This window comes from Macrobrachium nipponense, chromosome 3 (genome assembly GCF_015104395.2).
Source record: "Macrobrachium nipponense isolate FS-2020 chromosome 3, ASM1510439v2, whole genome shotgun sequence".
Classification (NCBI taxonomy): Eukaryota; Metazoa; Arthropoda; class Malacostraca; order Decapoda; family Palaemonidae; genus Macrobrachium; species Macrobrachium nipponense.
This window is the reverse complement of record NC_087202.1, coordinates 14,157,728-14,171,146: the sequence shown is the minus strand read 5'-3', so window position 1 is coordinate 14,171,146 and position 13,419 is coordinate 14,157,728. Positions and strand designations below refer to the sequence as shown.

Genomic DNA, 13,419 nt, shown 5'->3' with positions numbered 1-13,419 from the left:
CAAAGCGCGGGAAGAATCGATTCCAACTAATTGTGTTTGTCGACTGGTGATTCTCATTTGTTTATCGAGGTACTAAATAAACAGTGGTCACCTATTGAACAGTGAAGGTCTCTCTCCATATATCTCGTTAGGAAAAAATTGTGTATTGATGTTTTCATTTCTGTTTGAACTGAAGTAGAATGTTTCCATTTTTGGAAATTTATATATATGTATACACACACACACACACACACACACACATATATATATATATATATATATATATATATATATATATATATATATATATATATGTATGTATATGCTGTGTGTGTGAGTGTGTGTATATTTAAGGTTTCTTTGATATGGGTAAAGCAAACAGGAAAATTAGATACGTCAGTTTTTTCCAGTAAAACCACTTTTACTGCAACGTTTTGAGAATAAGGCTGAGTTCGGTCTAAAATAATTCCTAATATATGAATGAAAATCATACTAGGTTAAAAAAAAAAAGTAGAATAAGAGCAAAACACACACACACACACACACAATATATATACATACTATATATATATATATATATATATATATATATCCTATATATATATATATATATATATATGTGTGTGTGTGTGTATATATATATATATATATATATATATATATATATATATAATATATATAAGCTGCTATTCTTACTCTGCAACTTGTATTGTGTCTTCTATCAGGAATATTTTAAAGTCCTTTTTCGTTATTCTAAGGACATAGAAGCTGCTGGCCACGATTTCACTCACCACTGCTTCATTCACATTCTTGTAACTTTCTGACCCTAACTGTGGTCATTTACCGCTCATACCGAAAACCCAAGAAGTGCTGCAAGTTTGCAAGTTCAGTTACTATCACGGGAACTTCTGTGCCAATGCGTCTGGTGAATGTGGTGATTACCTGCCTAAGTTATGACCAGACCTAGTGTTGCCTAATCTCAGTGATCGGAGGACCAGCTTAGTACCAAACATGCAATACTACTGGATTCTTTTTTTTATGTTTAAAAATTATCAATGACTGGTCTTCACATTTTCTGTATCGTTTCATTTCTCCTACTTATTTTCTCTAGGCCTGGGCTAGATTAGTACCCATGGTTTCCAGTTTATTAACATTCGTACTGATAAATCCCCCACATAGGTCTACTCACTTAGATTTGACTCCAACTCACATTCCTCAAGTAAATGGAGGAAGATAGGCCTACTCACTTAGGCTAATTCCAGTTCACATCCTTCCAGAGAACCTAGAAAATGATTATTTTAAAATGAGAATAAACATCATCGGTTATATACTCACTCTCATATCAGTGACCATTCTTCGGATACGACATACCCAAGGCGAAAGTGCCTAGATCTTCAAGGGGTAAACAAATCTTCAAGAGGAAGAAAATCAAAAGAAGAGGAATCACGACTCCAACTGCCGTTTGCACAGAGATGCGGAGCAGCAACGTCTTCAGCAGAGCGACTTAACGAATGAGCGAAGATTCCCCTGGCAGTGTCTCAGTCAAGAGTCAGTCGCTCACCAAAGCGCAGGGGATTGGGTGCGCTCGTGAGCTGTGCGCGCGTGTGCGTAATCATCCGCACGTTCTCTTTGAGATTTAAACTTCGAATGAGTGAGTGACGGGTTGGTTCATTATGAAGCAAGTAAGCTTCCACTGGAAAAGAATCCCCACTTGACAAAAGTTGAAAATAAGGACAGAGAGAAAATGGAATTAACAAGTTTTCGGGAAAAAGAAACCTCTTATACCTGAAAGGTCCCACCACTCACCTGTCTGCCTTTTTTATAAATCAAAGCAGAAGAAGAGTTTACCTCGAACTGTACATTTCTGCTTTGAATAAAGTGTTTTTATATATATGTGTATAATATATACATATATATATATATATATATATATATATATATATATATATACTATCTGCATAAATGAAATAAACTTGATCACTTGCACAATTGTTCTGTGTAATAATACAATTGATACAGGTCTTCACTTAAGCAGGATGGTACCTAGTGGAGATTTTTATTTTGTTTTAAATCACAAACTTTTCAAGTAATATATATTATATATATATATATATATATATATATATATATATCTATATCATCATATATATATTATAGTATATATATATTATATATATATATATATATATAAGTATATTCATAAACACACACATTATATATATATATATATATATATATATATACATATATATATATATATATATATATATATGTATGTATAATATATTATATATATATATATATATATATATATATATATATATGTGTGTGTGTGTGTGTGTGTGTGTGTGTGTGTGTGTGTGTGTGTGTGTAAGGTAGTAGATACATTAATTATAGCTAACTAATAAGTAAATTCAGAAATGTCTGAAGATATGAGTCTCTTTAAGTAGCACGCGGTCTGGTTTGTGTCTGGGCGGGTAACCACCAATGGACGCTGTAGTAATTATGTCCCGTTCATGTAGATGAACATGAGGACCAATCTCATACTATTTGATAATGCTAAATAAATATGGGCTTTTTGACTAAACTTGTAGAGACATCAGGATGTTCAGATGGACTGTCAAATCTGTGTAAGAAAAAGCAGCCGTTTTGTTAATCTCTCTCTCTCTCTCTCTCTCTCTCTCTCTCTCTCTCTCTCTCTCTCTCTCTGTGTGTGTGTGTGTGTGTGTGGCCAGCTAACTTGCTAATTATCTATCACCTAGCACGAAAACCCAAAGCCGTGAAATCCCACCGATTATTGGAAGCAGAAGACGGCTGGTAACCAAGCAGTGAGCGTCCCTAGCAACGCCTCAGCTAACTGTCAACAACGAAAGAATTTGGCACTGAAGAGGAAACGATAATACCCTCCGGTAAAGTAGATCTGTTCTTATGATAATTTTAAGAGGATTTAAAAGACCTCAGGTCAATATTCTTGAACTACCTATCTAGTTGGTGGAGGGTTCGTAAAGATGTGACTTTTGAAAGTTAGCGTGACAGCAGAGTTCATGACTGATGTGGCCTATACTCTTTTTATTATAAACAGTTATTGAACACAACTGATAACTAACGCTTACGCAAATGGATGTTTAAATAAACATTACCTTTGCAATGATTTCTGACGGCAGAGAATATGAATAATATATATCTCGTGTAGATAACGTTGGCACGATCTTCGCATGATCCAGTCTGTCTAAAAAGATTAAGGAGAATCGTTTATTTGACGAGCAAAGGCTTGGGTAAAGAACAAAATATAATAAGACATGAGATGAAGCCTAATTGAGGCCTTGATTTAAAAAATCATTTTAAGACAGCAATTATATTTTACAATATTGGGCAGACTCTAAGGTCCAAGTGAGTGTAAGGTAATTTGTCAAATTGTAAAAGAAAAAAAAAAGTGATTCCGTTAATAGATTCATTTGCTTGTTTCTTGGAATGGAATTCTTAAAATTCAGTAAAAATTTGTTGGATTACAAATAAGGTCTACTTTTGTTAGAAAGAAAATAAAATAGCCTAAGTAGTTGCTTTCGTCTTAAGAGTTCCTGAATTTTCAGTTAAAGATTTCATGACAGTTAAACATAGAATTGCCTGTATATATACAAATTGGAATACATATAGGGAAAATAATAAATACAGTGATGCCCCTTGCATTGTGTACAGAAGGATTCTTAGTTGTATTTTACCACAAAAGCAATTTATCTTCAGAAATTTATGCAACACTAAGAATAGGCTATGCCATTTTAACTTTAAATTTGTAATGGTGTTTCACCAAGCCAGAGAGAGATTATCTTTATGCACTTTTATTCTTAAGAATGAATATCCTCTCCACATCCTAATACAGCCAGAGGAATGTCTAAACATGACAAGAAGGACTCTGACGATGTGGAGCTGGAGAGCGCAGAGAACCTCCTTGCGAGACTCCGCCGTCAGTATCGGATGATGGAACGAAACCGACGGCAGTACCATGACGAAGCCACCGTTATACTGGGAAGACAGAGGTATACCTGGAATGGTCGCTTATTAGGCTAAGTGGCCAAAGAGTCTGGTTTGGACTCCCGACTAGATAAGGATAGACCTATTTGTGATAGGCTAGGTTATATTAATGTTATGAATGGTATTTTACACATACTTTATGCTTCATCACTTTTTAGTCTAAAATAAATCCTTCTTCTTCCGCCATCAGGTGAACATTTCTTACTATAATTTATCAACTTTGATTCCATTTTCCAAGTCCTTTGCTGACTTTAAGAGTAGGCTGCGTACTCTACGTTGCCGTATACAAGCAGAATTGACGGAGTAGCCTTCTCTCTATCTCTCTCTCAAACAGAAAGATTTTATCTGAGCTCCGGAAGGAGAAGGAGGACCTGGAGAGCGACCTTTCGTCCATGATAACAGCCCAAAACGAGACGAGGGACCAACGCACCGTCAACACTCTGGCAGCCACCCTTGAAACCGCCGGCAAAAATACGAGCAGCAGATCGAAGCGGAGAGAGAACAAGGTCAAGTAAGGTTTAGATCTTGAGGCACAGAGACAAACATGTGATTAGAAAATGGCTAGACAGAAAAGATTATCGGTATACACTGTAATGATACATAACGCGTTAGATACTCTTAGCATAAATTAACTAATATAAATGCATTTGTAGAATCCTTTTATTCTTGCTTGCTACTCCAGATCAGCGGCCTGGATTCTGCTATAACGGTTGCAGAGAAGAAGATGAGAGAGAGTCGAAGACGCCTCCCATCCGCCCGCCAACTTGAGTCTCGTAGGCTCGCTGCACGGAACGCGAACAAGGCACTGAAAGAACCGCATCCAGCAGGTAATGAAATCGAACCGGGTATGTGGGTGACAGGTTGATCAAGGCACTAAATGCTCGTTGAGATGGTCCCACAAAGACATATATGACTTCTTTGGGACTGGCCAGTCAGTTCAGTCTATGTAGGAATAGTAACATACATCATTTTTATATAGTTGTCTTTATGTTCCTTTTTTTATTATATTAAAAGAACTTTAATTTTCTTCGAAGGCTACAGTGCGTTTGAATGCCGTCCTTTCTGACAACCGTGTACTGAGAACCGCACTGGAAAACTTGCTGAAAGAGCGGGGAACAAGTTTATGTTGACAGGTCAGTGAGAATTATGTACGTACACGGACGAACAGAGCTCCTTGTAGCAGATACTCAAAACTCTTGATAATTACTTTGACCAGAAGAACCGAACTTGTGATTTATATATAGGCTTTCATCTAGTTTCATTAAATTCTATTCCCATATTAAGCTTAAATCATTGACATTCATGTTTTCGTATCATCGCCCAAGGGCCAAAGACTGGAGAAGCAACTGGCAACAACTGTGAAGAAGAAAAGTGACGTCATGGACCAAGTGACTAAGGCCTATTCAGAGAGGTTGGTATCCCTGATAAGAACACCTTTGCTTGCGCCTGCCTTCCATAAACAAATGAGATAAAGAAGAATGGAGTATGGCAAAAGGTGTCTGTAGCTCTCGGTTTTAAATTAAAAAATATCAATTCTGATGACATTATTGGTATTTATTTAGCACCAAACGTTGCATACTGTACAATATACTTGTGCTAAATGTTATTTTATATCTATTAATTAAATAAGACAGTCTCCTGTCATTTTTATGTTTTGTTTTCAGGGACGAAGCCCAGACCAAGATGAGAGCCCTCAGGGATCGGGCTGAGAGAGATGCCCAGCAGTACAGCCACGAACTGAAGAAGCTTCAGAGGGCTCTTGATCACCAAAACCATCTGCGGGCTTTCGTGGCCACCATCTCTGCTGGGGAGGACGACGATATGTCACGTCGCCGTACCGAAGGTAATATAAGAAGACCTCTGACCATGAAAAGCTGAATTCTAAAACCTGGTAGAATTGAGAAGTTTCACCCTGAGGATGTTATGCAATTTTAACCTCAGTTCAGGCGAAGGTGCAGTGCATTACTACCCTAAACCAGTTCTCCTGGTATTTTGATATTTTATTTGCATTTCTATTTTTTTATTTATTAATTTGTTAATCTAATTTTCTTCTCTAAAAACCGATCACTTCTTTCTGTATTTCCTATTACCTTCTGTTACGTCTTTCAAATGAACACCATATTTCTTCGGAAGTTTGACTTTCAAGTCAGTGGCCCCTGTGGGCTTGTTCTATATAAATAGGGCTTATCTTCCGAATAATAATAATAATAATAATAATAATAATAATAATAATAATAATAATAATAATAATAATGATAATAACAATCTGCTGAAAAGTATGGCTGCGTTGTGCGAATTGATTTTATATTGTGTTTTTTCAATTTTTTATATAATTCGCCTTTCTTTCACATCAACATTGGTCAATAACTGGGCAATGTTCATATTTCGATGGATTTAAACAGCGTTTCTACAGCAGAATTTTATTCTAGAAAAAAAAAAGCCAGGCTGCTGAAATCTGGTGTATACATCCGTAGAGTTCAACGGTGTCTTATCTTGGACATCGTTTTTACCAGTAGATGGACCAATATTGACGTGCAAGAAAGGTAGATTATAAGAAAAATTTAAAAAGCACAATATAAAGTCAATTAACTCATCGCAGCCATACTTTTCAATAGAATATGCTTGAAAGAGGTTCTTCTTCCTTTATTAATAATGATAAAAAAAAATTAGATGCTGAAGTAGCTCCAAGATTCATGCAGAAGTGTGTGTGTTCCTGGAAACAGCGCATTTAGGAGGCAGGATGCAACCCGGAACCCCACACTGTAATACCACCCAGTAGAATAGGATGACTGTGATAGACCAATATAATCATAATTAAGAGGGAAAAAACACGATTTCGGCTAAATTTTTTGTGAGTGAGAGAGGGACTGTGAAACGAAAATATTGGCATCTTTAAAACTAAACACCAAGTTATAGACCTACATGTCCAAGGAATAAAGTAGAATTTAGGTCAAAGGACAAGAGCTGAGACCTAAACTGGCGTTATTGAATAGAAAAAGCTGGTTTGTAGAGATAGATACTTACCGAGTGTACTACGTAATATAGAGTTGTTAGGAGGAAGCACCTGCATGTGATTGTCTTTTTGTCCAGGCGAAGGCGCAGAGCCTAGGGGCCCAGAGCAAACTTTAGCCACGTACAGAGCTGCCGTCTCTCACTTGCGGGAGATGAGCGGCGAAGATTCAGTGGAAAGCCTCGTCAGTAACTACCTGCAAGCAGAGAACGACAACTACACTCTCTTCACCTACATATCCGATCTTAACAATGAGGTAAGGGGGTTACTACAAATGGATTACTTATGCCTTTCAACCCTTCCAAATCGTGTTTGTATCTTTTCCCACCTCTGTGTGGGGTCGACGTTCTGACAGCTTTCCTCCACCTGACTCGGTCAAACACATTGTCCTTTGACAACTGTTTGTCTCTCAGATCTTCTTGAACAACATCCATCCACCTTCGCTTCAGTCTTCCCCTCGCTCTCCCACCAAGCACCTCCATCTGCATCACTCTCCTCCCTGCATATACGTACCTCCTCTCATCACATGGCCATACCGCTTCAATCTTCTTTCCTGGACCTTCTTCCATTATTCTTTTTTTTTTTTTTTACCCTTCAAAATGTAAATCGAAAGTTTTTGTTTTTTTCTCTGCAATCTGCAGTCCCATTTCCAGAAATATACTGAAATAGGGAAAGTGTAGGCCTAAGCTGACGCCCATATCCAGAAGTCGGTCAATTTTACGTATACATTTCTTCCATCCACGTAAAAACAGGTGACGAGTCCTGACATCCGAGGTGCGAAGACTCCGTCAGGAAATAGAGGTCAGCAGAGGGCAGGGTGCTGACAACGAAAGAGACACGCAGCGTACGATCACGAAGCTGAAGGTATGATTCTTCTTCTTCTTCTTCTTCTTCTTCTTCTTCTTCTTCTTCTTCTTCTTCTTCAATGAAAAGCAGACACCACAAATGTTTTGCTCTCTAATAACTAAAGGTTATTTGTGCCACTTATTCATCTACTTTTCATGAAAGATCAAGAGCTAGATGCCTCACAATATCAGTGGAGAGAAAATAGCGCTTTGAACCGCGAAAGCAAATAGACCTGCATTAAAGAGTTTATTTGAAACTGGAGAGAAAAACCAACTTATTCAAAGACAATTCTTTCAGTGATATTCCCATTGTATTAATAAAAATATTCATTTGAATATGCCTGTTTCGAAGAACTCATCAATAGCATTTTCTTTTTGTTCTGCAGTCGATGCCATTGTTGAACTTCAGACTATTGAATTCAAAACAAAGGAGTAATCGTTCTTTAAATATTATTATTATTATTATTATTATTATTATTATTATTATTATTATTATTATTATTATTATTATTATATGATAATGATGATGATGATGATGATAACATAAGTCACTAAATTGGTGAAGAAATCAACAATGGTGTAAGTGTAAAAATGTATTAAAACATATAGAAAACGAGAGCTTTCGAGAACTTGCTCGATTCTCGAAAGCTCTTATTTTGTATAGATTTTCAGTGTGCATCTACACTTACACCATTATTATTATTATTATTATTATTATTATTATTATTATTATTATTATTATTATTATTATTATTGAAACTCAAGCATCCAAAGAATATGGTGTTCATTTGAACGAAATTACAGAAAAAAGAAGGACCAGGACCAGGTATTAGAAAACGTAGATAAAAATATTAATAAATAATTAGAATTATAACAGACGATGGCTTTATAGAAAAAAAAATTACGCAGTCAGTTTCATCTGAAATTGACCTGTAGATATTCCTTCTTATGCCCTTTCATTATCCTTCCATCTCCTCATGACCGAACAGAGTGACGTAGAGAGTGCTGAGGAGAGCGTTGAAGAAGTTTTGAGAGGAGCTGAAGAAAGCCGAGCTCACCCTCACTGACATGAAGACTTGCACTCAGGAGATGTTTGATCTGTTGCAGTGTGACCCCCAGCCCGTGGTGGCCATAGTCGGTGAGTTGATGCTTTTCTTGATTCCCTTGAGCAACGGCATATCTGCGCGATTTTTCTGAAGGCGAGTGATGCATGCCATCAGAAATTAGGTTAGGTCACGTTGTTCTGACACGCAGAGCTGTAAAATAGACACATTGAGCATTATTTAAGAAAAGATTTTATGCCCTGGAAAATTATATAAACAGAGACAACACCATTTGAAAGCTTTCAATTTTCAAACGCATTTTTTAATTGTATTCAAATACACTGTTGTTCTAGTGAAGGCCTCTTTGTGTAGGTCGTCTCCTGATCCATGAAGGACAGCAACGCTTGGTCTGATTGTGAAGTGCAGGTACCAGCCAAACCCACTTTTCCTCTAACCAAACCTGAATCTTTTTATTCTCCGAATTCAGAGACTTCCATTTCAAGAATCATTAAGGAATGCGCCAAACAGCAGATCAGAATTCCATTCATTTCCATTACTAATGTCTAGCAATTTCTCAGTTATTCACACTCACATTATCCGACCTCGACATCATCTGACACAACCGGATCCCAAGGGACGAAAGATATATATATATATATATATATATATATATATATATATATATATATATATATATATATATATATATACATAATATATATTATATATATATATATTATAAATATATACATATATATATATTATATTATATATATATATTTATTTATATATATATATATATATATATATATAATATATATATATATATTCTTGGCTTGATAAAAACACAATCTAAGCTCCGGGTACTGACCACCATTTAACATTTTACAGTTTTGGTCAAATATTTTGCAAAATCCACACTTTAATTCTAGCAAAACCCTGCTGAAGAAACATAAATAAGCAAACAATCAAAGCAACATACACAAGTAAATGCCTTGCTAGAAGTTACTTGCCACTTGATGGCTGTTTACTAAACAAGATACTTGGCTTGATAAAAACACAATCTAAGCTCCGGGCACTGACCACCATTTAACATTTTACAGATGAAAACCACTCGAAAGTCGTCCGTTCTCTGACGCATGTCTGTGATATACAAAGTGGGTTCAATATATATATATATATATATATATATATATATATATATATATATATATATATGTATATATATATATATATATATATATATATTCATAAAGAAACTAAAAACCACTGACATGCGCTAGGGAATGGACGACTATCGAGTGATTTTCTTCAGCTGTAAATGTCAAATGCTGGTCAGTCCCAGGTTTTTAATTTTTCAGGAATATATATATATATATATATATATATATATATATATATATATATATATATATATATATTGAACCCACTTTGTATATCATAGACATGCGTCAGAGAGCGGACGACTTTCGAGTGATTTTCATCTGTAAAATGTTAAATGGTGGTCAGTACCCGGAGCTTAGATTGTGTTTTTATCAAGCCAAGTATCTTGCTTAGTAAACAGCCATCAAGTGGCAAGTAACTTCTAACAAGGCATTTACTTGTGTATGTTGCTTTGATTGTTTGCTTATTTATGTTTCTCCAGCAGGGTTATGCTAGAATTAAAGTGTGGATTTTGCAAAATATTTGACCGAAACTTGACCTCTGGAGAGGCAAGAAGCGATTGGATTTTGAATGATTTTCAAATTGGGGAGATTGGGCCTTTTTGGAGGCTAAATTGTTCTTCCTCTGCAGAGGTCTGTCTAGAACGCTATTTCATTCTTGTGTTTATAGCATCGAGTTATGACAGAAACGTATGAATCCAGGAGGGAAAATTGGAAGAGGTGTCTATTCATCAGTAATTTAAGTGTGAATTGAGATAACTCCTCTTCAGGTGCAGAGTTACTGGAGTGGTCTGAATGGCTGAATAGTAGCATGTATAGCTGATAAAGATTATTACTACCTGCTTAGGGATGTAGAAAGGAAAAATGGCGGGGATGGTGAAAGAACGTCTCTTCTTCTGCCAGTAGTTGTCGTAGTTCTAGAAAACGGGGGAATCCAATTTTCTCTGAGTAATTGAATTCTTTGTTAGATTTATGATATTGCTCTTAGTACTATTGTTCACTTACAGTCTTCCTAGTGTTTCATTGCCTTTGTCTCTGCAGGAGGTGGAGAGATCACGAGCGGCAGTGTTTCTGTGTATTTGTCTGTCGTCGAGCAACGAGTCCACGAGCTTTTGCAGCTGCAACAGTACGTGCAGTCAGAGGACGCTCTCCCGACGTCGGCTCTCACCGACGACGGCCTTGACCAAGATTCGGATGGGAGGTCCTCCTCAGAATCCTCTGCCAATGTGGTGGTTGCCATCGCCAAGCCCCAGTAAGTAGGCTCTCACATGTCTTAGAAGCCAAGATGTGAATCTTCACTTTCTACTGACAATTAGGGAGGGGGGGAGGGGAAGTTAGGGATAAGTTAAGTATGGAGCCACATTCTTTCTGAGTATCTCGGGCCTAAATGTCAAAGAGCAGTAAGCTACGTCCCCTTGTTTCGAAAATTTCTGCGAATCTGTGTAACTCAGAATTTCTGGACTGTTGTCGATATCAAGTAGTCTTCAAGTGATTTTAAAATCTCATTTATTGTTTTTCCAGATTGGTTCATCTAGGACACGCAAATGATGATGACCCTGCCAACGGGGGACCCCTGACGCACAGTGACCTGATGTCGAACATGAGAAGATTCATACCAGATAATGACGATGATGATGATTAAGGAAAGACTTGAAGATTTTAATTGTATCTCTTTACGGCCGCCACCAATCCTCCTTTCTAGACAGACTTATAGAGACATAGACTTGAAGTATCAACTGAATATTTAAACCAACACAAATCCAGCTCTTTTAGACAAATCTGAAGTTTGGAAACTTGGAAGATATGAAGAGACTGAAGACTGGTATAATTTCTGATTTCCTGGACTATGAAAAAAAGTATAAAGCTTCAAAGTGTTCACTGTAGGATATTTTAGGAGACAGTGAAGTATACTGGAAAGATGAAGCTTTATACATTGCCAAACTAGGATTATGCATATAGTGGGGGCAAAAAAAAAGAATCAGAAAGACTAAAAAAATTTGGTCAGATGAGTGGGACATGAGAGTCTAATGTTAGTCTCATCTTGTTGGATAACTTTGTCGTGATGATTGACTATAATGCAATACATCTTCGAGCAAGGAATTGGTTGAAAGGCTGGAAAGATTTTTTTAATCAAAAGACTCATTTGCAATTATGGTGTTATTTGATGTTTTTGGAGCTGACGGTGAATATCTTTAGCTGATATCACCGTAACCTGCACGTGGTGAGTGACATGACCTTCCGCCTATCAGGACCAACAGTTATTCACCTTAAGCTGCAAAGGGAAAACAGACTATAGTTTTAATGTGTGAGTTTTTATACGAGGATAAGTTTTCACTCTTCATAAGTGATTCTCACCCTACAAATAGGATACGGAAATAATACTGGAATTATTGTATGCAGTTCGATCTTTCATTATCCTTTGTTCCACTTCAAAATAATCGGAAACAAACTGGTGTGAGCAAGGTCCGTCATATATATTCTTGGGTGTAAGTATTCCATACAAATGAATTTCGTCGCGAGTATATAGATGAAAGAACATTGACTCTCTTCAAGTGTGTTTGAAAAAATAATGTAGACGAAACATCTCGGTATAATTTAACAGTGTATTCTAAACTATCCGTTGGCAATTATTGCCTGGAGGCCATTAGTCAGCAAAAGAAATCACCGTAACGTGACATACAAAGTTTATCAAATTTCTGTGCAAACTATTGCTATTTGTTGTTATTTGACCGATGTTTTCGAACACATCCGCTTTTGTTACTTTTACCGTGTTATTATTACTGTTATTATAATCATGTTATATATATATATATATATATATATATATATATATATATATATATATATATATATTATATCATGGAAAGGTAACGTAAGTCTTTAAGCCAGTAACTTAACCCTCATACTCAAGTTTTGTTTACTTTTGCCGCTAAACGAAGGTTTGGGCTATTCTTTTTTTTTTTTTTTTCCCACTGCTGGGTGTTTCACTTGCTACTGGTAACACATCTATGGGGGATAGTTTTCTCTTTTATTTTCATATTTTTGAGTCGTTGGGTGATTCAACGAAGGTTTGGTATATGGAATTTTCAACTCTACAAGGAGTTTTGCCCCAGTCTGTTTGAGAGAGAGGTCTGCTGCATGTTCGAGCCCTGCCGTTGCCTGCCCTTTGGACTGGCGTATGCCAGGTATATTATATATATATATATATATATATATATATATATATATATATATATATATTATATATAAGCGAATACCACGGGAAATGATAGTCAGGAATCCAAGTGCTTTCGTCTTTATTCAGACATCGTCAAGGAGCTACTAAAGTACAATCGGAGAGGAAGGCCTCA

The 13,419-nt window shown here is 36.3% G+C and overlaps 1 protein-coding gene and 1 long non-coding RNA gene across 2 annotated transcripts; both read left to right on the top strand.

Annotated features, from left to right (window-relative positions):
• Window positions 1–5,331: 5,331 nt before the first annotated feature.
• LOC135222162 (uncharacterized) lies at window positions 5,332–7,469 on the top strand. The gene is made up of 3 exons (XR_010316182.1): window positions 5,332–5,419; window positions 5,673–5,851; window positions 7,099–7,469. It is a non-coding gene; the product is annotated as an uncharacterized LOC135222162 (long non-coding RNA).
• Window positions 7,470–8,899: 1,430 nt separating this feature from the next.
• On the top strand, window positions 8,900–12,828 carry LOC135222161 (uncharacterized). Its single transcript, XM_064260322.1, has 3 exons — window positions 8,900–9,001; window positions 11,111–11,321; window positions 11,591–12,828. Exons 1-3 carry the CDS (start codon window positions 8,932–8,934, stop codon window positions 11,709–11,711), a joined length of 402 nt encoding a protein of 133 aa, XP_064116392.1. The 5' UTR covers window positions 8,900–8,931; the 3' UTR covers window positions 11,712–12,828.
• Window positions 12,829–13,419: the final 591 nt, after the last annotated feature.